Source organism: Rhinolophus ferrumequinum, chromosome 10, assembly GCF_004115265.2.
Source record: "Rhinolophus ferrumequinum isolate MPI-CBG mRhiFer1 chromosome 10, mRhiFer1_v1.p, whole genome shotgun sequence".
In the NCBI taxonomy this organism is placed as follows: domain Eukaryota; kingdom Metazoa; phylum Chordata; class Mammalia; order Chiroptera; family Rhinolophidae; genus Rhinolophus; species Rhinolophus ferrumequinum.
The window spans coordinates 24,229,554-24,257,231 of NC_046293.1; the positions used below are offsets into that span (position 1 = coordinate 24,229,554).

The window sequence follows — 27,678 nt, forward strand, 5'->3', positions numbered from 1 at the left end:
AAATCCTATAGGGCTGGTCCCCCGCAGCTCCTGGAAAGAGCTTTGCTGGCATTTCACTCTTTGTCTTATAAAGCCTTTAGGAAGGAGGTGGAGAAACTGCCCTTCCCAAGGACTGAGGGGGTTGTCAGCAGCCTGATGAGTGTTGAGTTCAAAGTCCAGAGCAGAAGGCAGGGAGGAGCGTGTTTGGCTATTATGGAGAATTTTACACCCTTTGGCTTGGGATCCAGGAATTTCCTTCTCTCTCTGGAGTCATTGATGATGCCATCACCCCCAGCCCCCAGCCCTGGGACTACCCGTGTTTACCAGTATTCCCATGTGTCCATCTCCCAACTACCGGCCGCGCCGCCCCTTCCCTCGCCCCCCCCACCCCCGCCCCGTCTCCCAAACATACCAACTTCCCTGGCTTCGGAATCAACTGGGTTGTTTACTCATGGCTTAAAGTGGGAAATTTCGGGAGAGAGAGGGAGAGAGGGTAGACAGTGGGAAAAATTCCACCCGGTGAACTGTCCCGACAGGTGCGTGTGTGTATGTACGCGCGAGCGCGCGCGCGCGCACACACACACACCTCTCACTTTTCCTCCAGTCCCAGAGCCCTTTCCACCGGTCTTACGACCATCCTTTGGTTTCCTCAGAGAGATCTGGGAACTGAAATGCTAGATTCTCTCGGGGTTCAGTTTTACTTCACAGTTCCCAGGAGGCACGCAGCAGGGATTTGCTGATGGAATGGGCTGTGTAAAGAGGTTAATGCAGAGTTGGGGGCGGGGGTGACGTGCATACTGTCCCTCCTCGCTTCCTTCAGGTCTCCGTTGATGTCTTCCTTCCTCACCCCCGGGCTTCTAGCTTCTCGATTCTCCCCATGTCGGTCTTAGTTCCCACCCCCTCTACAGCTTTCCAGCTTCCTCCCCAGACCCCGCAGTTCCCTAGCTCCCACAAATTGCATTCCGGGGAAAAAGCCCTAATCAGTACTCCCGCCCCAGCTCCCCAGTCCTATTGGCTCCCTGCCCCCCTGCAGCACCTGGCCCCCCCAGTCACCTGATTGGCCTGAGGCCCCATCAATCCTCGCTTGGCTGTGCTGACGTCATCCTGCAGTAGAGGGGATGGGGTGGGAATGAGAGAGCGAGAGCGAGGACGCCGGGCTGGAGAGCGAACGAGAAGCCAGTGCAAGCCCCCCACCTCAACCATCCAGGTTGGGGTCTGCCCAGGTCTGCTCTATGGACTAGTGTGAGCGGCAGGCTCCTTTCTGTCTCTGCTCTGCTGCCCGCTATCTTCCCTGCCCTCCTTGGAGAGCCTCTGCATCCCTCCCCCAAGGTGGAAGAGCCGGCTTCAGGCTCCCAGGGGAGAGCAATTACCTGGCCTTGCCCTGCCCTGCCCCGCACCACACCATACCATGACCTTCCTGCTGTTGCCCCTCTTGCTGGCCTCTTTATTCCCCTCCAGCTCCTGTAACAAAGGTGAGTGAGGTGAGGGGTGGGGGCACTGAAAAAGGGGTACCAGGCAGAGGGATGTGGGGTAGGAGTGGGCAGGAGCCATTGAGGCTCTCTGGCACATGACAGGTGTTGGTTCTTCCCACCATCCCCCTTCCTATTTGTTTTCTCAGATCTGCCCCTTCTCCTCTCCTTCGCATCCCCCTTGCTACGTCCTCCTGTCTGGTCCATCTCTACCCATGTGCTTCTTTTGCTCCCATTTGGTCCCCATTCCCATGCTGGGGTCTCTGTCTCCTCCTCCCCCAATTTCTCCCTTCTGGAGATATCTTAGGTCTCAGAAGGACTTGCCCTGAAGGGTGATATACATCTCTGGGTGGTTCTCCATTTTTACTGGGGTGTGCCTGCACTAAGGGCGTGCGGCAGATCCATCTGGTTCATCTCCATCCCATCCTGGGGAGGAACTGTTCCTTGAAGCTCAGCAATTCAGAGCACGTGTGTTTTGGTGTGTTCCTCTGCATCCATACCCTTATGCCTGGATGCAGCTGGGCTGTGGGTTACCAGAGCTGCCCTCTCTGGCAGACAGCAGATAAATTCAGCTGGGTGAGGCCATCAGAGGGACTGAGAGGGAGCGAGTGTGGGAGGGGTAGGGGAAGAGGACTCAGGTAGGTGGAGAAAGACAGGAAAGGGCAGAAGTGGGTGTGTGTGGGAGAGCTAAATGAGTGGTGAGAGGGAAAACTGAGAAAGAGAAGGGAGATGAGGCCTCGGTGGGGGAGAAGAAGGGGTTGGAAAAGGGTAAAGGTGGAGGCAGCGAAAGAGAGAAATGAAAGGGAAATCAGGAAAAACAGATGAGAAGAGTAGGAGGGGAAGAGACAGGGAGTCTCGGAATGAGTGAAAGGAGATGGACATAAGGAGAGGGTCAGTGGCCAAGAGGAGAGGAGCAGAGTCAGGGGTAAGCTGTGGAGAGGGTGGCCAGCGTTGGCCTTGATGTGCGCCTCCCCTCCATCGTCAATCTCTGACCTCAGCCTGGCTTCTCAGCCTCCTGCCACTTCCTGTGCTGCCTTCTGAGCACCATCTTGTGGTTTTCTCCTCTGTCACTAGAGAAGGGGGTGGTGGTGGTGGTCATCAGCAAGAAAGAGTCTGGCTTTCAGATACCAGAAGGCTTTTTGGGGTGGGGTTGGAGGAAAGAACGGAAATCAGGTTTTATTGCTCACTATGACATACTGGGGACAAACTGCCTTTCGTGACATTCTTTTAGATGATGTCTTCCTCTGCCCGTGTCCCACTGATGGGCCATCGTGAACGTGCTTTGGGAACCTGGGAGTTGGCATGATGGGATTAGATAGAGCAGGCAGTGGAGGTTGACGTTGAGGGGTGATGTAGAAGGGGAAGGGAACATGCTGCGTCTTCCCCCATAGCCTCTTACCAGGCTGGTGGGACATTAGTCCTGGGAGGAGACACAGTTGAGCTGAATCTGGTAAGAGATGGGGAGAGATTGGTCCTCGGAGGAGAAACAGTTGAGCTGAGTCTGGTAAGAGATGAGATCTGGAGGCTGAGTGAGTCCCACATCCATCCAGAATTGCCTGGTGGTTGAAGGGAAGTAGGCAAGAATCGGAACTAAGTCATGAATCTGTATAAAAAGTGGGGTTCAGGGAGTGTGGGGGTTGGTGGCCTTGATGAGGGGACATAGAAATGTGCTGGTTATGAGTGTGTTCTCTTGGCTGTCAGAGTGAGAAGCAGGGAGGGGATTTGTCGTGTTTCTAGGCCAGCTCGATAATCCCTTAGGATGTCGGCTCTGCTGGGTCCAGTTATTTGGCATTGATTCCTCTGTTCCATCCCTGCCCCTCTATGCCCCCCTCCCTCTGTTCTAAATATTTTCTTTTCTCTCATTTCTCCTCTTCTCTCTACTCTAGGAGAATGGCCTTAGGTTGGGGCTTGGCTGGGAGAAGTGCAGAGTGAAGGGATCAGGACTGAAATGGGGTGGTGCTGGAGAGGATAACAATGAGGATTCAGGAAACATCTAGATCTTTTCTTAATCTCAACTCTGCTCTTAATCTCTCCCTTCCCTTTCCCAGGGCCTTCTGATGGCCCTCCACTGCTTCCAGAATGCCCAGTCTTCATTCTCCAGCACTTGATTTCTCTAAAGAAAATTCTCCACACTCTGACCATGCTTCCCAGGGGACATTGGGCCCACCCCCCCTCCAGGGCACGCTGTTGCCATGGAAACTTTCCACCCTGCCATAGGAGAGGGCTGTGACCTCCCTCAGGTCCTCTGATTCCTTTAGTAGCTGCTTTCTTATCCTCAGTGCTTCCTCCTGCAGGGACTTCTCCAGAGTGTGGAAAGGGTGGTGCTACTGGAGTGTGTGTTTGTTTGGGTCAACAAGGGTTGTGTGAGAGTGGAGGCCCAGCTCATAGGTGCTTCTTGTCTCCCTGGGGGGGTCAGCCAACAAGCACAAGCCATGGATCGAGGCGGAGTACCAGGGCATCGTCATGGAGAACGACAACACGGTCCTGCTGAACCCTCCACTCTTCGCCTTGGACAAGGACGCCCCCCTGCGCTACGCAGGTAATTGGGGTTGGCGGATGGCAAGGCAAGTAAGATGGAGTAGGTGGTTGGGAGGGCAGAGGGCAGTGGAGGCGAGGGGAGGTCCTGGGAGGGAGAGCAGTGAGGACGTGGGGAAGAGGCCTTGGAAAGTGGAAGAAGTAGGCTCAAGGAGCGGAATGGGCTACGTTGAAGCTGGTGGTTGAGTAAAGGGAGCCAGAGAGAAAGACATGGGCAGACAGACAGGGGTAAACTTTTGCCAGATCTCAGACCTGGTGGCTCTGAGAGGCTGCTATTCACGAAGCTGGCATTGAAGCTGTATGTTCGATAATTATTGCTTTCACATGCACAAAGAAGGGACAGAGGTTTGGGAGGAGAGGTGGAGTGGGAACATGAGGCAGGGGAGCTGAGGCCAGAAGGAGATGCTGGAGGTGGTGCAGGAGCCTCACCCTTCCCTCCCTCCTTGGCCAGGTGAGATCTGTGGCTTCCGGCTCCATGGGTCTGGGGTGCCCTTTGAAGCTGTGATCCTGGATAAGGCAACAGGAGAAGGGCTGATCCGGGCCAAGGAGCCAGTGGACTGCGAGGCCCAGAAGGAGCACACCTTCACCATTCAGGCCTATGACTGCGGAGAGGGCCCTGATGGGGCCAACACCAAGAAGTCCCACAAGTGAGGAAGCCCTTGTCCCCTGCTCCCTGCTGCAGGGTCCTCCTTCCTCCTCCCAAGCCCCTAACCATCCTTTATCAGTGCAGTGATTGACTATGTACCCTTTCCTCTCTCTGTTTATAGGGACGGGGCCTTGTCCTCGTGGAGCTTTCAGTCAAGGAGACAGAAACATAGAGTAGAAATCAGTGGGATGTAATCCTGGCTCTGCCTTTTATGGTCTTGGGGAACGTACTTACTCAGCCTTTCTGGTCTCCTTTCCCTTATCAGTATAACGGGGATAATGATGACACCTACTTTGTTAGGTTGCTGTGAAGAAGAAAGGAGATGGTTTGTGTAAACAACATGCACCCCAGTGCCTGACAGATGGTAAAGGGTTCAATACATAGGAATTCCAATGATGAGGAGAATAAGGAGGAAGGGGAGGAGCACACTTAGCACACATCCAGATTCCTTCCTACTGCCCCCCAGTCTGTGTGCAGGGGACGCCACGCTCACACGATTATAGCATACACACACAGAGCTCTGGGTGAGGGTGGGCAGGAGGGGGCTACAGCGTGAAAGAGACTCCTTTGTCTGTTCCCAGCTAATTTCTCATTTGAGAATGGGAGAAAAATTGGCAGTCAGGATTCTTGGGCCCCTAAGAGGCACTAAAGATAAATCGCTCTTTGTGACTCAGTTTCCTATTTGGAGATAGGACCCTAGCCTCTGGACCCTGGGCAACTGGATCTTGGCTAGAGGAAGGGCTCAGCATGAAGGGCTTAGCCCCAGCTCTGCTTGCCCAGTGGGGACCTGAGCAAGGAGGTGTCACAGCTGACATGCACATGGCACACACGTGCACAGAAGTTAGCACTCATCCCCTGTGTATGCTCGTGTCAGATGACTTCTGGCTTTTGTACTAATGCCACTTCCCTTCCCATGGTTGGTTTTAACTTGGCTTTTACTCTGCATCTTCCTTGATTATCCCCTTGGATCTGACTGTTGTGAAGAAATGACCTGCTGGATACAAAACCCTGTCTAACCTCCGTCTTGGCATCCCAACCTCTAGCATTCTGTCCAGAAGCCATCAAAATCAATGTTGTGTTTCCTGGGGTTGTTCTGACCCCTCATAGCAGATACCCTTTCCTTGGTTGTGGTTCCCTTCCAGGCCCTCTCCTGGCAGTGCCTGGTGCCCTGAGGGGCAGCGAAGGGCATGCTTACTGCCCCAGGCTCAGGGACAGACTGCTTTCCTCCTGCTCTGATTCCCTGTCTGGATTCCTACATGTGCCTCTCTTGAATATCAAGTTTGAGGCTGGCTGACTTGTCCTCTCCCCTCCTCTCACTCTGGCACGTGCAGGGCGACCGTGCATGTGCGGGTCAACGACGTCAACGAGTTTGCCCCTGTGTTTGTGGAGCGGCTGTACCATGCTGCAGTGACTGAGGGCAAGCTGTATGACCGCATCCTGCGGGTGGAAGCCGTTGATGGCGACTGCTCCCCCCAGTACAGCCAGATCTGCTACTATGAGATCCTCACGCCCAACACCCCCTTCCTCATTGACAATGACGGTGAGTCCAGCCCCTGCCCACCCCAGCTTCCCAACCCTCGTGTCCCTCAGGACACCCCACAACTGAGCTCTCCACTTCTCCGGCCCTTCAGATCTTCATTCTGCACCCTCCTTCCCAGACCTGGTGCCTTTTCCCACATACCTTCTTCCTAGCTTCTTGCTGCCCAAGTCACCCGCTACCCAGTTAGCTCGCAATTCCTCCCCTTGTCTCCCGAGGCTTTCTCTAGCGCTCCTGACCTTTTCTGTCCTCCCCCACCCCCACTCCAGGGAACATTGAGAACACAGAGAAGCTGCAGTACAGTGGTGAGAGGCTCTACAAATTTACAGTGACGGCTTACGACTGCGGGAAGAAGAGGGCGGCAGATGACGCCCAGGTGGAGATCCAGGTGAAGCCCACCTGTAAACCCAGCTGGCAAGGTGAGGAGCCCCGCTCTGTGACCCATCTTGTGAATTATCTTTCACCTTGGTTCCTTTTGACAGTCATGGGGTCTAGGCTAGGAGTCAGGGGTGGGATATTTGGGGACTGACTTATAGCTGTTGACTCCACATGGCCATTTTTGTAGGAGCCTGAGACTGTCAGTGAAGTGGCAAGAGCAGAATAAAGAGGCTGCTTTACCTTTCTCTCTCTCCATTGCCCTCTTCCTCTCACTCATGTAGGCTGGAACAAAAGGATTGAATATGCACCAGGTGCCGGAAGCTTGGCTTTGTTCCCTAGTATACGCCTGGAGACCTGTGATGAACCTCTATGGAACATTCAGGCCACCATAGAGTTGCAGACCAGCCATGTGGCCAAGGGCTGTGACCGAGACAACTACTCAGAGCGGGCGCTGCGGAAACTCTGTGGTGTGTACCCCCTTACCCCCAGGCCTGTCCCTTCCCACCCAGCCTCTACCTGACCCTTCTCTGCCTCTTTCTTAATAATTTGCCTTATACCTTCTTCTGCCCATTCACAGGTGTATATGTCCACAGGGGTTGTGGCATGCAGTTAGCATGCAGTGGCCTAAAGAGCAAATAAAAATGTTATTGGCCAAGATGCATAATTGTAGCACAAGATAGTCACTAGCCACACTGTGGAACAATGATAGGGAGAGTTGAAGAGTTGGAGAATAAGTTAATCGGCGATCTATTCCTAAAAGAGAGGTCCATTTCTCTCTGGTCTTTGAAAGGCTGGAAGAAGCAGTGAGAGTAGGTGTAGGAAATCTTTTCCCATCAGTCACTATTTCCCTGCCTGCTTCTCATGTCCCTATCTGTTGCCACTCAGCTCTGACACTTGTGCCTTCTGGGGCTCCTGCAGGTGCTGCCACTGGGGAGGTAGATCTGTTGCCCATGCCTGGCCCCAATGCCAACTGGACGGCGGGACTCTCAGTGCACTACAGCCAAGACAGCAGCCTTATCTACTGGTTCAATGGCACCCAAGCTGTGCAGGTGCCCCTGGGTGGCACAGCTGGTCTGGGCTCTGGGCCCCAGGACAGCCTCAGTGACCACTTTACCCTGTCCTTCTGGATGAAGCATGGTGTGACTCCCAACAAGGGCAAGAAGGAAGAGGAAACCATCGTGTGTAACACTGTCCAGAATGGTGAGCCTTCCTCAGGGCGTTGGTCTGAGAGTGGGGAAACTGGCTTCCTGTACTGCTTCTCTTATTGTCCCGTCTGTGACTCTGAATGGGGCACTTCCTCCCTCTTCACTTGTAAGATGGCAGTGCTAGGTTTGATACTCCCTGAGATTCTGTGATTTACTCCCAACCTGACAAATTGAGGTCCTACTGCTCTCAGAGTGCAGTGGGACTGCTCACTTCCATTCTCACCTGCAGTTGCCTAGTTCCCCCTGCATCCCACCAGTGGACTGCCCCCTGAATTTACTCCCATGAAAACCCTTTCATTGTGGTGGAAAAGCCTGGGTAGTGGTGTGCCCCATTCTTTCTCCACCTCTACCCCACTTCCCCCATAAGGGCTAGCTGGCTCCATCCCTCAGTATGCCTCCTCCCTCCATTGTAGTGACACATTCCTCTGGGGATGAAGGGAGGTCCTCAGCCTTGATCTGCTGGTTCATTTCTTCTACTTCTCTGAGCTCATTTCTCTTGACCTGAAAAGGATTAATGAAGTGTGTGTTAACCAAAGGACCAATAAAGATCTAGGTGGGAGCAGGCTGGCTGGTGTCCCCTCTCAGCCACTCAGAGTGCTCAAGAATTCCTAGTTATCACCTGGACTGGACTGTGTGTATGTGGGAGGGGTGGGGGGAGAGAAGACTCCAGAGAATGTGGGAGTGAGAGAGTATGTGAGAGGATAAAGAGAATCCAGCATCCTCTCCCTCCTGGTTTTTGCACCTGTTCTTGCCCCAGGCCCTGTGTTTGACCCCCATCCCCATTCTCTTCCCTCAGAGGATGGCTTTTCTCACTACTCGCTGACCGTCCATGGCTGCAGAATTGCCTTCCTCTACTGGCCTCTGCTTGAGAGTGCCCGCCCAGTCAAGTTCCTCTGGAAGCTGGAGCAGGTGAGGCCAATGCCAGGCTCCCAGGAAAGATGGGTGGATGTAACTTACTTTCAGGGAAGGAGGGTCCTAGGGCAAGGATTGGTATTTTCTTGACTGTCCTGTGCTCCCTCTTTCGCCACTTTCAGCTCCTGACCATTATACCCCTAGGTTCTCTTGTTTTCTTTTTCCAAGACTTGTCTCCTGCAGAAAGCACTCCTGTATTAAAAGAAAATAGGGAACAAATTACCACTAACATCAACCCAACCAACCATCTTTTCTTTCCTTGTTTTATTTCATCTTCTTATGATCTAGAACCTTAACAGTACATATTCTTGACTCTGAAGCACTTAGCATATTGTAATCGAGAAAATAAGTGATTCTGACATATACAGATTGGGTCTGAGTCCTGCCAGGGGAATTTACTAGTCATGAGATCTTGGTTAATATGCCTAAACTTCAGTTTATTTATCTATTAAATGGGGATAATAAGAATTCTATATTCCAGGGTTGTTGTAGGATAATTGATATATTAATAACAGATCTTTATACAATCACCCCTACTTAACGATAGGTATACGTTCTGAAAAATGTGTCATGAGGGCAATTTTGCCATCAAACATCACAGAGTGCATTTATAGAAAGCTAGATGGTGTCGCCTATTACTCTTAGGCTTCAAGCCTATACAACATGTTACTGTGCAAAACAACACGAGAGTAAATCAAGCACAAGAGAAAATGATGTAATCAAGACAGGCGGTAACCACAAGATGTATGAAGCTGCTTGCTGCCAGTGTAACACAGGCAGTGATTAGTTTGTTTTACAGCAGACTGTTTTAAGTAGAAAGAGTACACTCTAAAATAACAATAAAAGGTATTGTATAGTAAATACATAAAGCAGTAACACAGTCATTTATTAGCAAGTATTATGTACTGTATGTAATAGTATGTCCTATACTCTTATATGACTGGCAGGATAGTAGGTTTGTTTATACGAGAATCACCATGAACATGTGAGTTATGTGTTGTACTATGATGTTATGGCAGCTATGAAGTCACTAGGTGATAGGTATTTTTCAGCTCCGTTATAATCTTATGGGACCACCATGGTATATATGGTAGGTTGTTGACCTAAATGTCATTATATGGTACATGACTGTAGACTGACAAGCACTCTATATATGTTAATTTTCATTATTAATATCCATGATTATGAGGGATAAATAAAAATGGACAAAAAAAGTAAACCCCTCTCTTGAGCCAACAGTTGAATTCTCCAAGCTGACCACAAGGACCAGTGGGGACTAATTTGAGTTTCCATCTCCTGTTTTTCTTGCAAGCTCTGGTGGAGTGGCTGAGTAAGCAAATGGCAGGAAAAAAGGCAAGAAGTGGAAGACAGAGAAAGGGAAATGAAGGGCCTAGAAAACCTACAAACTGGATAATTGAGGGCTGTCTACAAAAACTGCTGGTTTTTGTGGCATTCTTTTAAAGAGATAATCTGCCATTTGCTACTTCTTGATCTTTCCCCCACATTGCTAATATTACTCCTTCTATTTTCTTTTATTCACCCTTATTTATTCAACACATATTTATTAAATATCAGTTAAGTCCCTGTCTTTCTGCTAAGTTCTGGGGATGCAATGCAGTAAAGATGGAACAAAATCTTTGTCTTCATTAAGCTTACATTTTAGTTGGGGATAGATTTTTTTGAAAAGTAGACACATAAAAAGGATAAATTGTGATAAATATTGTGAAAGAACAAGTAAGGGACTGAGGTAGAGAATAGAGGAAGGCAAGGGTTGGGGAACTCACCTTATATTGGATGTTCAGGGAAGGGCTGACTGAGGTGAAATGTAAGCTTAGTCCTAAAGGATGGGAAATAACTGTGAGGAGAGGATGTTCCAGGTAGAGGGGAGAGCAGATGCAAAGGCCCTGAGGTAGGAAAGAGCTCAGCATGTTCCAAGCATGGAAAGAGGGCCAGTGAGGTTGAAATACAGTGAACAAGGTGGAAAGAATTCATATGAGGTTGGAGAGATCGGCAGTGACCAGGTTGTACGATAGATTTTGTCAGCTGGGGTTTGTTTAGATTTTTGTCCTATGAGAAATGGGAAGCCTTTTGAAGGGTTTAAGCCGGAATGTAACTTGATCAGATTTACATTTTAAGAAAATCTCTATGGCAACTAGAGAGGAATGTATTGAAGAGACATAAGAGTGTAAGTACACAGGCAAGGCTGTTACAACAGTATACATAAAGATGGTCGAGGACTTGACTGATGTGTGGCAATACAGATGGAGAGAATTACGCAGGAACTCACAGCTTTTAGTTCTGTTTGGACCTGGGATCAACAGCACACCCACTGACTGATTGGGTGGGTAGGGTGAGGGAAAGAGAAGGAGCCAGGATGTCACCTAGGCCATACACTGGAACAACTGGATGGATGGTGGAGCATTTATCCTGCCCGGGGAAAATGGAGGGGATTTGGAAGGGGTGTGAACTTCCATCTTACACATGTTAACCTTGAGATACCTGTGAGACATCCAAGTGGAGGGCCCAGCATAAAAAGGAGAGTTCTGGGCTAGAGATGTAGATACTGGAGTTACCGGCATAAATATGGTATCTGAGCCCACGGGAACACATGAGGTAAACTCTAGGAAGAGAAAAAAAGGGAGATGATCTACGTCGAGCTTTAAGGAATTCCAACATTTGGCAGTTGATAAGGCAGAGAACTCTCTATCCCTCATTCCTCTGATCCCCATCTTGACTGACCCCTGGAGAAACTTCAAAGGGTTTGTTTTAGTGGTTCCTGTTTGGTCACAAATTACTCTAGAGGTTCCAGTGCCATATATACATACATACATAATTTTTTTTGGGAAAATTAATTCACAAAATAGTGTGTTATTCCTCTTAGAAATGTTTATCGTTGTAAAGGTTTACCTGAAGAGTGGAATTTTAGGTACTAGGTTGGTTGCCTGATAGCTTTTGAGCAAGGGTGTTATTCCTTGAACTGGGTAGGCAGCAATTCACTAATAAGCTCTGCTGGTAGAACTGGGATATGAGGAACTGTCCCCTGCCTCCGAGGAGAAGGGGCAGTGCCTTGTGCCAGTTCTCTGAAGATGAAATAACTGAGGGGGTCTTGGCCCGACCCTACTCCTTCAGGTCTGCGATGATGAGTGGCACCACTATGCTTTGAACCTCGAGTTCCCCACAGTCACACTCTATGCTGACGGTATCTCCTTTGACCCTGCCCTCATCCATGACAATGGTCTCATCCACCCACCCAGAAGGGAACCTGCTCTCATGATTGGGGCCTGCTGGACTGGTAAGTCCCTGAGCTGCTCAGAGAAGACACTAAAAGTTGGAACCTCCAGTTGCTTAGGATTGGTGAAGGAGCAAGGGCAGCCTGACTTTATGCATCGCCTTGAAGTTGGGCAGGGTGACTCAGAAAGATCTCCAGTGGAAACTACAGCCCCTCATCATGTTTCCCGGAAAATAAGACCTAGCCAGACAATCAGCTCTAATGCATCTTTTGGAGCAAAAATTAATATAAGACCCGGTATTTTATATTATATTATATTATATTATATTATATTATATTATATTATATTATATTAAGACCCGGTCTTATTTTACTATGAGACCGGGTCTTATATTAATTTTTGCTCCAAAAGACGCGTTAGAGCTGATTATCCAGCTAGATCTTATTTTTGGGGAAACATGATATCTCCCACTTATTCAGCTAGTCCATTGCCTCTGACTTGGAGGAATTTCCTTCTCAGGCATCACAGAATCTTTCTGTAACTTCAGCCACTTTCCACTTTGTCCCATTACAGTGATGATGATTTCTACAGCCCATCCCCCTGCTGGAGGCTAGTAACCATTCAAAGAGTCACCAATCTTCCAACTTTTAAGCTATTTCTTTCAGTATGTGTGTATGTGTGTGTCTGTGTTACCAGCGCCCTTGTGTTGCCTCAGCAACATATTTGGGGGTTTGTCTATACAAGAGGCCTGAGAGATTGAGACATGACAAAAGGAGGGTTGAGACTCAGCTGAGAGGCTGCAAGTCCATGGGCAGGGTCAGAGCAGGGAAGATCTCCTCTTTCTCTCTGTCAATCTGTCCCCACAACCTCGAGCTCACTGCCACTTTTTTTTCTCTCTCCAGAAGAGAAGAACAAGGAGAAGGACAAGGCAGGAGACAACAGTACGGACACCACACAAGGTACTCTGTGTGTAAGAACTGGAGAACTAGAGAGTTCTCACCTTAACTTTCAGTTCTGTGCTCTCTTTTCCACACCAATTCCTATCCAGCTTTGTTATTTATTGCTTCCCATGCCGCCAGGGGTCAGAGAGAGAACTACTGAAAGGCAGGGTTTCCTTGGCATGGTAAGGCCAGATGGAGCTTGCTGGATTTTGGGTGTCCCTTCCTGCCTACAGAATGAAGTGAAGGTGTTCTCTTGCTGGAACGCAGAAGGCAGGCGTCAGTCACACAGCAGGGGAGGATCGGGGCCTCTGTGAAGCTCACACACATTCATCCTGGTCTCCTTGCATGCCACTGAAGATACCCTCTCTTGCAGACCCCTTTCCCTTGTTGTGTCTCCTCCTACCTACCTTTGGTCTTGCTTTCCTTCTTCCCTTTCTACCTCTCCTGGAAGCTTGTCTCGTTTCTGTTGCTTCCATTTTCCACCCTCTTCTCCCCCTGGTTTTATTCTGTCTTCTATCTTCTCTCTTTGCCTTCTCCTATTTCCCCCTTAGCCTCACTTCCCTCTCATCTCTCTCTGTCTCTCTGTCTCTGTCTCTGTCTCTCTCTCTCTCTCTATTTCTCTTTTCCTTTCCTTTCCTTTCCTTTCCTTTCCTTTCCTTTCCTTTCCTTACCTTTCCTTTCCTTTCCTTTCCTTTCCTTTCCTTACCTTTCCTTTCCTTTCCTTTCCTTTTCTTTCCTTTCCTTTCTTTCCCCCTCCCTCCCTCACTTCCTTCCTTTCTATCTCCTTGTCATTTTCATTCTCAAGACTCCTGCTCTTTCTCTCTTTTCCCTTTCTCTCAGCCCCCTTTTCTTGTTCCATCCCTCCTGTCCTCTCACCTCCTCTCACCTTCTGTCCACCCCTGTGTTCGTGCCCTAGGAGACCCCTTGCTGATCCACCACTACTTCCATGGCTACCTGGCTGGTTTCAGCGTGCGCTCAGGCCGCCTGGAGAGCCGCGAGGTCATCGAGTGCCTCTATGCATGTCGGGAGGGGCTGGACTATAGGGATTTTGAGAGCCTGGGCAAAGGCATGAAGGTATAGCCCCTTCCTCCAGCCTTTTCCTTCCGGGCATGCACCCTGTCCCCTGCCCGAGTCCCATCTCTCTACCTCTGCTCCTTTCCTCTCCTGCCGTTTGGGCCTGCTCTCAGCTGTGTCTGTGTCTGGGGCCCAGGTCCACGTGAACCCCTCGCAGTCCCTGCTCACCCTGGAGGGGGATGATGTGGAGACCTTCAACCATGCCCTGCAGCATGTGGCTTACATGAACACTCTGCGCTTTGCCACACCTGGCGTCAGGCCCTTGCGCCTCACCACTGCTGTCAAGTGAGTGTGGGGTGGGGTGGGCAAATCACAGAGCAGGGCCAGAATGTCAGAACCCCTTGGCCTTAGATGTCATATTAGGACTAGGCACACCTCCCTCATTTTATGGGTGGGAAGACTGGGCCCCTAGAGAGGACACTTGACCTGCTCAATTGATGTAGCACTGTTGGTAGAAGAGCCTGGACTAGACTCAGATTTCCCAGCAACTGATTCATTACTCTTTCCACTGAGGCACACTTCCAGGATTAGGGGTTTTTAATCTTCTCTCTACCTCTATGCTGATATATAAAGTGGGTCAGAGAGGGTAGTGGTTTGGGAGCCAGGAGAGCTGACATTAATTCTGACTCAATATTAATTGCCTGGAAGATATTGGGCAAATAGCTCTAGTTGCTTCACCTATTTTAATCTTGATTCATCAAGCTCTTGCAAGGTCAAATTGGATGATCTAAGTCTGGGGGTTGGCAACATGTGTCCCCAGGGCCAAATCTGGCCTCTGCCTGTTTTGGTAAATAAAGTGTTGTTAGAACACAGCCATACCTGTTCATTTGCATAGTTTTATGGCTGCTTTCCTGTAGTGATGGCAGGACTGGATAATTGGGACAGAGACTATTCACTGTCTGGCCCTTCACAGAAAAGTTTGCTGACCTTTGAATTCTAAGTGGAATGATTTTGAATTCTTTAAAAGAAAAATTGTTTAAAAGAAAAACATTACTTCAAGGTTTAAGTATATTAGGTATTTTAAAACAGATTAATTGAGAGGTAATGAAAGCATAATAGTTGCAAACAGAGTCTATTCCTGGCCTTTTAGCATTGAACAAATGCTGTAAAACAGGGATAACAAGAGAAACTAACTCGTGGAATTGTTATGGTAACTAAATGGTATAACCCAGATCAAATGCCTGGCAGAGTGCCTATCAGCAAATGTTGGCTCTTACATGAAGGCATTTTCACCCCTTATTATGGTTTATGGGACAGTTTTTAGGAGATACTGCCATCTAGTGGACAGATTACACAATGTAAGAGTCAGGATTCCTGAGTAAGCCTTCCCTTCGTCCCTACTCTGCCTCAGTTTCTCCATAAGCTATATGAACATAAACATCTCTGACTTGTCCCTATTCTGGGAAGGGTGGGTATATTTTATTTATTTATTTATTTATTTATTTACTTATTTATTTATTTACTTATTTATTTATGTATCTATCTATCTATCTATTTATTTATTTATTTTAAGGAGGGCGCAGCACACAGTGGCCCAGGCGGGGATCGAACTGGCAACCTTGGTGTTATCAGCACCATACTCTAACCAGCTGAGCTAACCGGCCACCTCGGGAGGGGTGGGTTTAGAGAGTAGAGGGTTCTGAGTGCTAGACAGTGACGGCATGGTTATCCGGTCTCACAGTTAGATGTGTGGAAGGCAGGGGCAGGGGCTTTCAGGAATTGGGCTGTTGGCCCATGGTGTGGTCATAGTGTGATCATGGTGTGGAACTGAAGGCTACAGGTAAAGGAGGTCACGTGGGTGCAGATCATAGCCGAGGACGTGCCCACCATGTTCTAGTCAGAACTCTGATTGTTAAAGTCTATCATCTGGTTGTGAAGGGCTTACTCCCGCTCAGTCTGCTCAGGACTGCATTAGGAGGGAGGGCTCTGTCTTTTAGCTTAGGGTAGAGCACTGCAAGGGGTGTCCCACAGGGGGAGGAGTTGATGTCATCTGAATCTCTCCTACCTGTCCTGCTCAGGGAAGAGGCTTATCCCAGGGCTGGGGACTGACTTGGGTTGCTTCGCACAGGGAAGTGGCCCTATTGTTTTCTTTCTGAGGTTAAGGAAGAGAGAGCTCTCATTTCTCTATTTCTAGGGTTACCATGTGGTAGGGCTACCCTAATACTTCCTAGAGGTTGTGGGAGAAAACGTAGAGGGTTGTGTGTATGCGAGTGAAACAGGGAGAGACAGATACCAATCAGCCCCTCCCTTTCTCTGATGCATATTCTTACCCGAGTCCACGTGGCTTCCCTAACTTCCGACGCCCAGTCCTTGGACCTCTGCCCATTTAAAGTCAGATTTATGCAACTCTTCAATCAATGCAGGTTTTACTTAAAGTTCTTTTTTTTTTTTTTTTTTAGTTTCTTTCTTGGAAAGCCCATCTACTTGTGGCATTAACCCCAGAACAGAGGCTACCACATCTTTTTCTCTAGTTTTGTCCTCTTTCCATAGCTCGCGAATTTCTATGTGCTTGCTATAACCTCTGTCTAGAAGTCCTGCCAGCACCTCAGGCAAATGAGCTAAAGCTGAAATAATGAACTTCAACGCCCAAACTAGCCCCTCCACCTGAATTCTCTATTTCTATAATGGTGTCTCTGTCCTTGCAATCACCCAGGCTTGAAAACTGAGTCATCTTGGATTCCTCCCTGTCTTTTGCCTCCATGTCACATTCGCTGCCAGGTCCTGCCACCTAGATCCTGCCACAGTGCCAGTGTCTGGAACCTGTCACTTCTTTTTCCATTTTTGCTGTTATGACGCCAACCCAGGCTCTTATTACCTCTCATCTGGCCTATTGCAATAGCCTCCTAACTTGTTGACCCATCTCTAGTATTCTAACTTCAGTTCACCCTCCACCCTGAGGCTAGGTTAGTGGTCTTAAGTAGAATTCTCTCCTCACATGTCTCTGATGAAGGAGACATCAGTGGCTTCGTCTTGCCAACTGCACAAAAATTGCACTCAAAGTATTCAACCACCTGGCTCTGTCTTTCCTGCCTTATGTTTCTCTACTCCCCTGAGTATACCTACCTCACCTTCTGCCTAGCGAAGCTGTCTCCTCCTTGAAAAGCTGGCTCAGTTGCTACTTTTCTTGATGGTTCTTACTGTCCCTTGCCAAATGGACCATTCCCATCGTAGCCAGAAAGAACCTCTGTCTCTCTGAACTTGCATGGGTTTTTGGTTTGTTACACTCACGTGTTGATGACCACGTTTGCCCTTGTTTTATGGTTTGTATGCCATATCTAATCTCTCAACCAGATCATTAGTGCCTTCAGGTTGGGGCCAGCCCCCTGTTGCCCTCTGCGTCACTTTGGATTGCTCATTGAAGTCGGAATCTCTGTTGGAGCCTGAGCTCCCAGGGTCAGCTGGGATTGTTTTCCAAGAGGCTTTGATCTGGGCCCCTCTGAATGACTGTGCAGATTGTCTTGGGCCCTATTCCTTATGGCACAGGGACTCAGCAAGCCATTGGCATTGGTCACCTTAGGGGCTCTGAGCTCATCGTATCTGCTGAGGTTACCCTTCTCCCTTTGGCTCCAACAGTCAAGCTGGGCATACTCAGGAATACTAGTAATCGTTCTCTCAGCAAAATCAGTTCAGTTAGCACAAGCAGCTGGACCATAGGTCCTGCTTCTGAATTAGCAGCTCCCTTGTGAAGACTGCTTATTCAAGGGGACACTTCTTTGTAAATGAATTTGACTCATGCAAACCCAAATGGTGGCTGTGGTGTAGTGGAAAGATCATGGACTTGGAATGAGAAGAATGGGTTTAAATTAAGCCTTGACTAGGCCACATATTTCTTATGTGGCCAGGATAGTTGACCTAAAATCTTTGGTTTCTTATCCCTGTTCTCCAGCATTGAAATAAAGTTAAATGAAGTAATATGGGCAAAATGCATCATAAACCAGCAGGTGCTATGAGAATCATTACTGATTAACAAAGGATGAGGCTAGAAGGGGTCCTGAGAGTGTGTTCCTGAATGGCTGGGCTGTTGATTGGTTCGGCCTGGCTGAGTTCTCTAGAGAGAGTTTGTCCCGGCACCAAGATCAGGGAGGCTGCATGGGAAGGTGGATGCAGGTCCACGATGGTCAGATAGCTCACCTACCAAAGTGTGTTTCTCTGGTATTAAAGGGAGTGAATGGAAGACACACCAATGAGGGGGACATCCTTTGATAGGCCCCACCCCCTTTTGTTGTTAAATATTTTTTGGCATATATTTGCCAGATATTGTACTAAACACACTTAAAAAAAAAAAAAACAACCCTGCTAGGTGAAGAACTGTGTGTGTGTATGCATTTTTGTAGGCTTAGTTTGTAAAATACAGTTTGATAGATGTTCCGTAATCTTGGGTAGGTCTTTGATGACATGATCACCCCTATAGGTCAGGGTTGCCTGACCTTCTGTTCCTGATCTTTCCTGCAGTGACATCCTCCCAGGAGAGTATATCGCCCCCTTCAGCTTTGCTACTGGGGGTGGTGGTGGTGCAGAGACACTATCCCCCTTTTCTCCCCTCACCCTCCCTGACATAGGGTGCTCTATGACATAAGCCCTGAGGGATGAAACAAATATAGATTATAAGGGAGAGGGAATTGGGGTCACAAATTCCCCTCTTTCCTTGTCATATAGGTGCTTCAGTGAAGAATCCTGCGTCTCCATCCCCGAAGTGGAGGGCTATGTGGTGGTGCTTCAGCCTGATGCCCCCCAGATCCTGCTGAGCGGCACTGCTCACTTTGCCCGCCCAGCTGTAGACTTCGAGGGATCTGAGGGGGTTCCTTTGTTCCCTGATCTTCAAATCACTTGCTCCATTTCTCACCAGGTGGAGGCCAAAAAGGATGAGAGTTGGCAGGGAACAGGTAAGGATGACCCCAGGCAGTGATATCATCTAGAGAAGGGGTACCTGCAGAACCAGACTGAGAGGGAAAACCTGGGGCTGGACGTGCGAGAGTCACTTCATTCTGCATTTGCTTGACTAGAACCACTTACCAACAGGAAGGAGAGCCAATAGGAGGCTCACGGGTGTACGGAAATTGTTGGGTAATGATGTTCTTGAAAATAAAGCTGGCTGCTCTGAGGGAATGACCCTGGAAGGGGAGGAAGAGTTGCCACGAGAGGGACCTTCAGTTCTGACCCAGATCCTGACTCTCTCTCTGATCCAGTGACAGACACACGCATGTCGGATGAGATCGTGCACAACCTAGATGGCTGTGAGATTTCTCTGGTGGGGGATGACCTAGACCCTGAGCGGGAAAGCCTGCTCTTGGACATGGCATCCTTGCAGCAGCGAGGGCTGGAGCTCACCAACACGTCTGCCTACCTCACCATTGCCGGTCAGTGGGGCCTACGAGCCTGTTCTCTTTTTTGTGTGTGTGCTCCTCCCCATGATCAAATACTGGAAAATCCAGAGGGTCCTCCTTCCAGGCCCAGTGATGTGGCCAAGTGCCATTTTGTACTTTCCTAGCCTGGAAGATCCTCTGGCTTCCAGACTGCTCCTAGAGCAGGTGTGCTGGAGTTTAGGCTCCACACGGTCCTTTCTCCCTGCTTCTCTCTACAGCCTGGCCCATCCCCACTCCTCCTTTGGCTCAGCCTTCTCTCACTAGCTCTCTAACCCTCTAGGTATTTGGTACCAGCCGTCTTCTCAATCTTCCATGTCACTAATCTTGTGTATACAGCATAGCTTTAAGTTAGGAGCTCATCTCTTAATGAATAGGGGCAATGATTTGGCAGCTTCCAAAGGAAGCCTGCTCTTCTCCGAAAGAACCTCCATAAGGGAGGGTGGGAAATAATGGGCATAACCAGTTCTCTCCTATTTCCGTTCCCTACCAGAGCCTCCCTGATGACTTCTGTATTCCCCCTCTCTCCATTTTCCTCCTGCTTGCCACCTCCCTTCTGTGTCACAGGGTGTCCTTATTTCCTTCTCTCCATCTCTACCCATAAGCCACAGAGCTATTAGAGAAGGGCAGAGCAGGAAACTCAGCCATCTCAGTCAGTCAGAGTTGGGTGTAGGGTGGAGAGGAGCATCTCTTCCTCTTAGAGCTTGGGTCTCACCCCTGTTGAAGGGTGGGACAAATGCGTTGTCGGCTGGTGGGAGTCTGGGCGAGAGAGTCCAGCCCTGGACATCTTTGTTGGCTCCTGCACTGAGCTGCTTCCTCGTGTCCCAGGGGTGGAGAGCATCACTGTGTATGAAGAGATCCTGAGGCAGGCTCGTTATCGGCTGAGGCATGGAGCTGCCCTCTATGCCAGGAAATTCCGGCTTTCCTGCTCGGAAATGAATGGTCGTTACTCCAGCAATGAATTCATCGTGGAGGTACCCAGAGAGTCTCCATCCTTCCACAGCCACCTCCCACTGGCGAGGAGCCATGGCAGAGTAGACTGTAGCCGATAGCTGGTGGGAATGGAAGTTGGGAAGCAGGGTGGACTCCTGGACCTGGTGGTGGATGGGGAAGAAGAAGTAGCTGTTAAAATGGTTAAAAGATGGCTCTAGAGAGGAGGATTTGGACCTGGGGAGGAGCACGAATGCTCACCAAGCCCTCTCTCCTTAGGTCAATGTACTGCACAGCATGAACCGGGTTGCCCACCCCAGCCACGTGCTCAGCTCTCAGCAGTTCCTGCACCGTGGTCACCAACCACCCCCTGAGATGGCTGGACACAGCCTGGTCAGCTCCCACCGAAACTCCAGTACGTAAGGCTTCTTGGGGCCAGATGGGGTGGGCAGGTGGCAGGAGACTGGGGTGGGCAGAGGTATCCTCCCCCTCCACACTGGGAGGAGAGGATGGGTGGAGCAGTGGGTTCTGTCCCCTGTGGTACCTGACTTAGTTGTTAACTGTGTTCCAGTTTCTTTCGTGTCTTGGATCATTAACTTTGCCTCGTGAACAACACGAGCCTTGTGTCGTGGCAGGGGGCGTTCCTGCCTGGAATCATGCAGTCAGTGTGGGGTTTAGGCAAAGGCTTTGGTGTCCCTGCTGCCCTCCTGCAACAATATCAAGTTAGCCCTGGACCTGGGTCCTCAGTAGTGAAGCCATCAAGTATTTATAAGCGTTTACTGTGTTCTAGCACTGTCCTAAAGTACTGTAAGGAATATAAAAGAATTATAGGATATAGTCCCTATCCTCAAGGAGGAAGTTGACGCTATTATTACATGTGGGATTATGTGCTATCTATAAAGTCATAAGACTATTTCTAAAACAAAATATGCAGATATGCAAAGTGTTACATCCAGATGGAGTGCTGCCCTTCAAAGCAATCTCATTTCCTGGCCTTGGCCCTTCACCAGTGACACAATTTTTTTATTCCCAAGTTAAGAGTTGCTTAATTGTAGAAAAAGTAGAAATAATAAGTATAAAGAAGAGAAATCAGCTATAATTCCATCACAGAGAAGAAACCATTGTTAATATGGTTTATTATGTGCCAGTTTTCTTCTATGCCTATTTATTTTCCTTTTTACAAAGTTGGGATCCAGCTCTTTTGTAACCTGAAATTTACAACTAATATTATTATTAAAAACTGCAAAATGATTCTGATGTTGCTGAAAATGATTTTTGGAATCCTTTTCAAGAATTGCTTTTGAAGCCAGCTTATGAGATACATTTATTCTATTTATTTATTTTTGGGACACAGCTTGCTTTTGGCCCTAGTTCAGTATCACCCAACTTCAGCACCCACTTTTGTCAGAGTTGGCGCTGGATGTCGTTTTACTTTGTTAAACATTAAACCCACTCTCAAAGGCCACAGATTTGTCACTTTTGAAAAAAGTCAAAAAAGTCAAAAGGCCTTGAGGAGTTTCAAGAATGCTTTCTTGGTGAAGGAGGTCCATGGTCACCAAACGCTGTTCTGAAACTACAGCACTCACTTCAATATGTGTAATAATAAGAGTAGCGAGGACATCAGTGTGTGCCAGACACCATACTCATGGGCTTTTACACATATTAACTCATTTAGTCATTACAAACAACAAATGAAACAGTTACTAGAATTATCCCCTTTGAAGGCAGGGAAATGGAGGCCCAGAGAGGTTAAGTAGCTTTTCTGAGCTCACACAGCTAGAAAGTGGTGGACTCAGGATTCAAATCCAAGCAGCAGGATTCTGGAACCTGTGCCCTAACCATTGCTTTCCATTCCCTCTCCATTTATGCTTGATGCTTTGAAAAAGTTATTAGTGTTAATACTTTAGAGTTGCACCCAATTTAGGGGAGCTCCTGAGGGATTCCCAGGGCTGTTTTGACTAAGGCTAGCTCTCTGGTGCCCCCAGGGACTCAGTCTGGCTTCCTCTCCTTAGGCAATGGCCACTACTACACTGCTCTTTGTGTTTCCTTTTCCCTGGGACTGGCTCCCTTCTTTCTTTTGCAGAGGTCTTTTTAAGTGTTTTACTGTGACTCCCTATAGCTGAGCAGATGGAAATAGGGACAAGGAGGGAGTACAAGGCATAACCAAATAGCAAAGCTTCCAACAGGCTTTGCTCGATCTTAAGTTGGTAGAGACATGTGAGTGAACTAAACCTGTTTTTTGTTAAATAGACCGTTGGGGCCAGCTTCTAGCTTCTCCTGATTCCCTAGCTCTTTCTCCAGTTCCTTCCCTGGGAATCATCCCACGAAACCTCATCTGGGTTGGATACTGGGTCCTGCTATACAGATTAGCCTCAGGGTAGATCTGGATTTCACTGCTGCTGGGCACGGTGATATTCTCAGTCTTTGTTCTCTCTGGTATGAGGTGCCAGGGGAGGCAGTCCCCCATTCTAAGTACTCAAGAGCTTCCTCTCCTCATCCTCATCCTCCCAGCTGCCTGGGGGTGCTCTGGTTTTGTAAGTGCTGCCCTCACTTCACCTCCCCTTCCACTGTTCTGAGCTGATGTCTCGGCCAACCACCCTTCTTCTGAGATCCCAGCTGAGAGCAGCATCCTGCTTTTGCTTTTTCCCTTATTTTATCGTGAGTAGTGTGCAGAGTGCCACGTTCACCTTAGGGCATTGGGGATTGACGTCTGTTGAGCTTACCAGGAGATCCACTTCATAAAACCTGGTCCATATGCCTCCTTAAGGTGGTCCTTCCCCTTCCCCTCCCAACCCCAAGAGTTGTGTTCCAGAATTATGGCCTTGCAATTTCAAATTCCCATGGTTAGAGATAACCATGGGGAAGCAGTAAGAGATACCATTTCCTCCAAAGGGACAGGAGGTTCATTTGTCTGAAGTGCCTCAGTGCCTCAGAAAAGAGAGATCAGTGTGAAATGGGGTAGTCAGGGGATGCTTTGTGGTGCATGTAGAGTTTGAACTTCGACCTTAAAGGTAGAAGGGATTTTGGATGGTCGTGAGAGAGAATGAGAATTTGAGAATTGGGGGTAGGTTGTTGGTATGGAATGATTATGGTTAAGGAGAATAAAGTCGTCTGAGAAGGGTGAGACAAAATGATGAAGGCAGTATTTATCTAGTCATCCCAAATTTTGGTGCACATCAGAAGCACCTGGGGAGCTATAAAACCTCTTGGTGCCAAGGTTACACCTCATACCAGTTCAATCAGAATGTCTGGGGGTGGGAACCAGGCATCAGTGGCTTTCAGAAATCCTTAGGTGGTTCCAATGTGCCGCAGAGCTCGGGAATAATTTCCCTACTTTGTTTCCTACCAGGCTTTGCAGAAGACCTACAGTGCAATAGGATAAAGGTAGAAAATGAATTAGGAAGTGAGGAGGAAAGACCAATGATGAAAGGAGAATAAGATGAAGCCAGGGAATAAAGTCAGTTCATAAAATACGTACTGAGAGGCTGTGCAGTTGCTAGAGTGGGCCAGAATTTTGACTGAGTTTCCTTGTAGCTAAAGCGAAAGGGAACCTGATCAGTTATGCAGGTCATTTGATAGGAGCCAACTAGGGTTTCAGGAGAAGCCCTAGGACAAGGGCAGAAACCAGTATCTCCCAAGGGTCTTCATAATGGTGGCACCATGCAGGGTTGTGGACAGGCCTTTCACCAGTGTCCTCACTGTTGGTTGAAACTAATTCACATGGGCCATTTGCTAAGATACCCTTTCATGTTGATTATGGAGGTCGTTCAAGGCCAGAAGTAACTGGTCAGATTTAATGCAGTAAGAAAGGTTGACTGTACTTCTTAAGCTCTTGATTTTTGTCTGTAGCTAATTTCAAAATACTTCCATTTCCCTGTCCTCCTGGCTCATTTTAAACTAATTAACCATGCTCGTTGGCCTGCAGATAGAGTGTCTGCATTTTGTCTTTCCTGTGGTCGTGTCTTATTCCTAGCAAGCAACTTTTTATTTCCTTCACCGGGGTTAGGGGCTCAGAGGGACAAATGCATTTGATTAAGGCACAAACCAGAAGCTTTGACTTGTCCTCTTCGTGCCCTACATCAAGTTCACCTTCTGTGGCCTCCATTCTGAGAGGGAGGTCTCCACTCCTTCAAGAGCCTGGGCTTAACCCAGGGGCATTCTACTGGTGGAATCACTACCCCCTGATCTTGCCCATTGACATGGAGACCTGGGAGGGGCTATGTCCTGCAGAAAGGTCATCTCTGGCCCCCTCTTCCCTCCTCCCCCATCCCCAGGCAGTTGAGAAATGCTAATTCAGCCAGGCCCATCTCTGCCCTGGAGCCAGTGCCCAGGGAGCAGAATCAGCCCTAGCTGTTGAGTGGCCCCAAGTGGGCTATGGGTCAGGTCAGGATGGGAACCAACTTGGCAGAGAGCCATCAGGGCGGCCTCACGGAGGTGTGAGGCTTGTGTGCCTGCTCAGGCAGGGCATTCTCCACATACCTGGTTGGCCCTGGCATGTGTGGCAGCATGCGTGCTGGCTGCCAGGGAGAAAAGGACTGTAGCAGGGTGTGTGGGGCTCCTGTGCTTTGTGCTTCTCTGTGCTTTGCTCTGTCTCTTGACATGTGAGTTTTAGAGGCTGTGGGTAAATTTGGGATTGGGAGATATATCTGTGATCTGGACCATAATGTGTGTGTGTGGAGAATACATGTAACAGTCCCACAGCAACGGGACTTCCCAGAGTCTGAGCCTCACGGAGTCTCTGTAGTCAGGTGAGCTACTGTGCATACAAACGGCAGGCTGGGGTGTGCACTATGTGGGGTGTAGTGACCCAGCTTCCTGTGAGGGCTCTAGGCCTGGGGATGCATATGTGGCATCTCTACCTCCACCTGCTGTCCCTGGGGCTGTGGGCTCTTCTGTTTTGCCTCCTCCTGCTTCTCCGAGGGCTGTTTGTGTGTGTGCAGGAGGGGGGTAGGGCTGTGCTCAGGGCTGCTCGCTCTGTGGCCCTCGCAGCACATGTCTGTGGCGTTTATGTCTTCCTTCAGGGGGTTGCCTGGTCTGCCCAGCTGGCAGGGAGCTGGGTGACGCTGCACCTATGGCTCTTCTCTGCCTTACTGGATGTCCTCAGACACATCCCATTGATCCTGCTGTGTGAGCAGGCCGCCAGGTGGCTGGTGCAGGCAGCTGTGTGGGCTAGCAGAGGCCTGGCTCGGGTGCAGGGTATGGTGAACTTTGTCCAGCTGTGTGCCCACACGTTCTTCCTGGGCATGTTCCTGTGCATGCATGTCTGCTTTGCCGCCATCAGCTCTAGGGTCCGTGTGAGAGTGCACATGCCCTTTAGTGTCTCACTGCCCTTCATGGTCCATGCTCCCCTGAGCCTGGGCCTTAAAGTGAGGCTGCAGGGCCACAGACATGACAGGGCCAAGGAGAAGGTGGGTGTACCTCGGGAGGAGATACGGGAGGAGCAGAAGCCTCAGATGTCCAGGAGCCCCAAGCCCACAAGGAGAAGGGAGGTGGCACCGAGCAGGAGTGAGCTCAGTCCAGGTGGGTAAGTGAAGGGGCTGCTCTTTGCCCCTTGGACCTGTCCCCAGCCTTGGGCATTCTCTCTTCCTGCACCATCAAGCCCCTGTGGCTGCCTCTTTCTTTCCCCCACTGGGCACTGGGCTCCTTGCTAAGCCGAGTGGTCCCTGGGGAAGACACAGGCAGGATGATGTAGGCACGTTCCAAACCTTGTCCTCTGCCCGCTGAGACTAGGGCTGCTCCTGACAGCATTGGGCCGGGAGCCCTTCTCCTCCCCTGCCCTTTCTCCCCACATCCCTCCCTCCCTCCGTCTGTCTCTCTGTCCCTTTGTCCCTAGCAGCAGCTGCTGCGCTGCCCCTTCCTTCCCGATGTCTGGTCTTTCCTGCTGGGGCTCTATTTATCTTCTAGCATCTACAGGGTGGTCCCCTTTTCTGGGCCATCAAGGATCCTATCTTCTCTTCCTCGGAGACTCCCTTTGCCCAGGACCCCTTGTCCGCTCCCTGTGCTGAGACCGCTCAGGTGGGCCTGGCCACGGTCTCCTTACTGCACATTCTCCCCACAGTGGTCCCCAGCGCAGCGACTCTCATCATCGTGGTGTGTGTGGGCTTCCTGGTGCTCATGGTCATCCTGGGCTTGGTACGAATCCACTCCCTTCACCGCCATGTCTCAGGGGCCGGTGGGCCCCCAGGGGCCTCCGGTGACCCCAAGGACCCTGACCTCTTCTGGGATGACTCAGCTCTCACCATTATCGTGAACCCAATGGAGGTGAGTGGCCCTGAGGAGTGGGGAGGTCTGCAGGGTCAAGATTCGGCTGGAACATACACAGCGAAGACCTCTGAGGAGCGGCTAGGCTCTGCGCACAAAACTCTGGGTTGAGTCGCCATGAGCAGGAAGGAGAAAGGTTTGTGTGGGGGAAGAGGTGGGTAAGGAGACGTGGGGAGTGTGGCCCATGGAGCGGCACTGGGGTGTGTGCAGGCTGCTCAGCCTCTCTTCCCCCTTCTGCAGTCCTACCAGAATCGGCAGGCCTGTGTGGTGGGGGCCGCTGGTGGCCAGCTGGAGGACGAGGACAGCAGTGACTCGGAGGCAGCTGACTCACCCAGCAGCGACGAGAGGCGCATCATTGAGACCCCCCCACATCGCTACTAGGGCCTCTACCCCGCCCCTGACAGAGAATTCTGCCCTGGTGAGACAGAGACACCCCTGGGAAAGAGAGAAGGACATTCTAAGAGAAGAGACACCAAGAGGGAGAGAATTTGAGTCATCCTTTCATCTCAAAATCCCAGTGAGCTCCACTGGAATCCGCTTGCCCCCCCGACCCCCTCCCCAGCCCACTTCCCTCTCATGCCTCTGGGCCCTTCTTCCGCTGGTGTAGAAGCCTTGGGCTGCCTTTTCCCACCCCCACAGCAGCCTTCCTCTTAGCTCACCCATGTCTCTGTCTCTCCCCGCACCAGCTATGCGCTGCATTGGGGGTAGGGTGTTAACAGCAATGAGAGCGGCCAGGGGTGGGATTGAAGGAACCCTCTACGCTGCCCTTTCCTCCTCTCCTGCTCATGAGGCCTTCCTCCCCCCAGCACCCTCTGAGGGGCCTTCCTGCTTCCCTTATGATCCCTCGCCTCTCTGTCCATTTCACTCTGGGGACCCCTGCTTCTTCACCGTGCCCACTTTCCTTCCTTTGTTCTCCTCTTTCCCCACCCGCCCTTGCCTGATGGCCTACAGGCCCTGGCCCACAGCCACAGTGTGACCTTGTTGTGGCTAGGTTGTCGGGGTGGCAGTGGCCATGGGAGCCCCAGTGTATTATATATAATGTATATTTTTTCATGTTGTCGTGAGTGCAGCCCCTGTATTCCGTGTGCAGCTCACAGCCTTGTGTGTGTGTGTGGCATTGTCATGTCCTGGGGTGGGGGTAATGGGTATGGGTATGGTGAGGGAGGGGACACACCCGAGGGTTTTCAAATAAAACAACCAGAAAAAAGCTCTGTGAGCTGC

General features: G+C 49.8%; 1 protein-coding gene across 1 annotated transcript; it reads left to right on the top strand.

The window, feature by feature from the left end:
* The first annotated feature begins 1,076 nt into the window (after positions 1-1,076).
* On the top strand, positions 1,077-27,677 carry CLSTN3 (calsyntenin 3). Its single transcript, XM_033117192.1, has 18 exons — positions 1,077-1,451; positions 3,865-3,987; positions 4,435-4,630; positions 5,961-6,169; positions 6,436-6,585; positions 6,826-7,011; positions 7,463-7,744; positions 8,546-8,658; positions 11,791-11,953; positions 12,794-12,850; positions 13,749-13,906; positions 14,043-14,191; positions 18,563-18,789; positions 19,093-19,263; positions 20,095-20,240; positions 20,476-20,611; positions 26,255-26,457; positions 26,698-27,677. Exons 1-18 carry the CDS (start codon positions 1,388-1,390, stop codon positions 26,836-26,838), a joined length of 2,874 nt encoding a protein of 957 aa, XP_032973083.1. The 5' UTR covers positions 1,077-1,387; the 3' UTR covers positions 26,839-27,677.
* The last annotated feature ends 1 nt before the right edge of the window (position 27,678 follows it).

Excerpts from the sequence above, each read along its gene's own strand:
- CLSTN3 (XM_033117192.1), top strand. The coding sequence starts at position 1,388 with ATGACCTTCCTGCTGTTGCCCCTCTTGCTGGCCTCTTTATTCCCCTCC. Across the intron at positions 19,264-20,094 it reads TGCCTACCTCACCATTGCCG|GGGTGGAGAGCATCACTGTG; the intron begins GTCAGTGGGGCC and ends CTCGTGTCCCAG. Across the intron at positions 20,241-20,475 it reads GCAATGAATTCATCGTGGAG|GTCAATGTACTGCACAGCAT; the intron begins GTACCCAGAGAG and ends CTCTCTCCTTAG.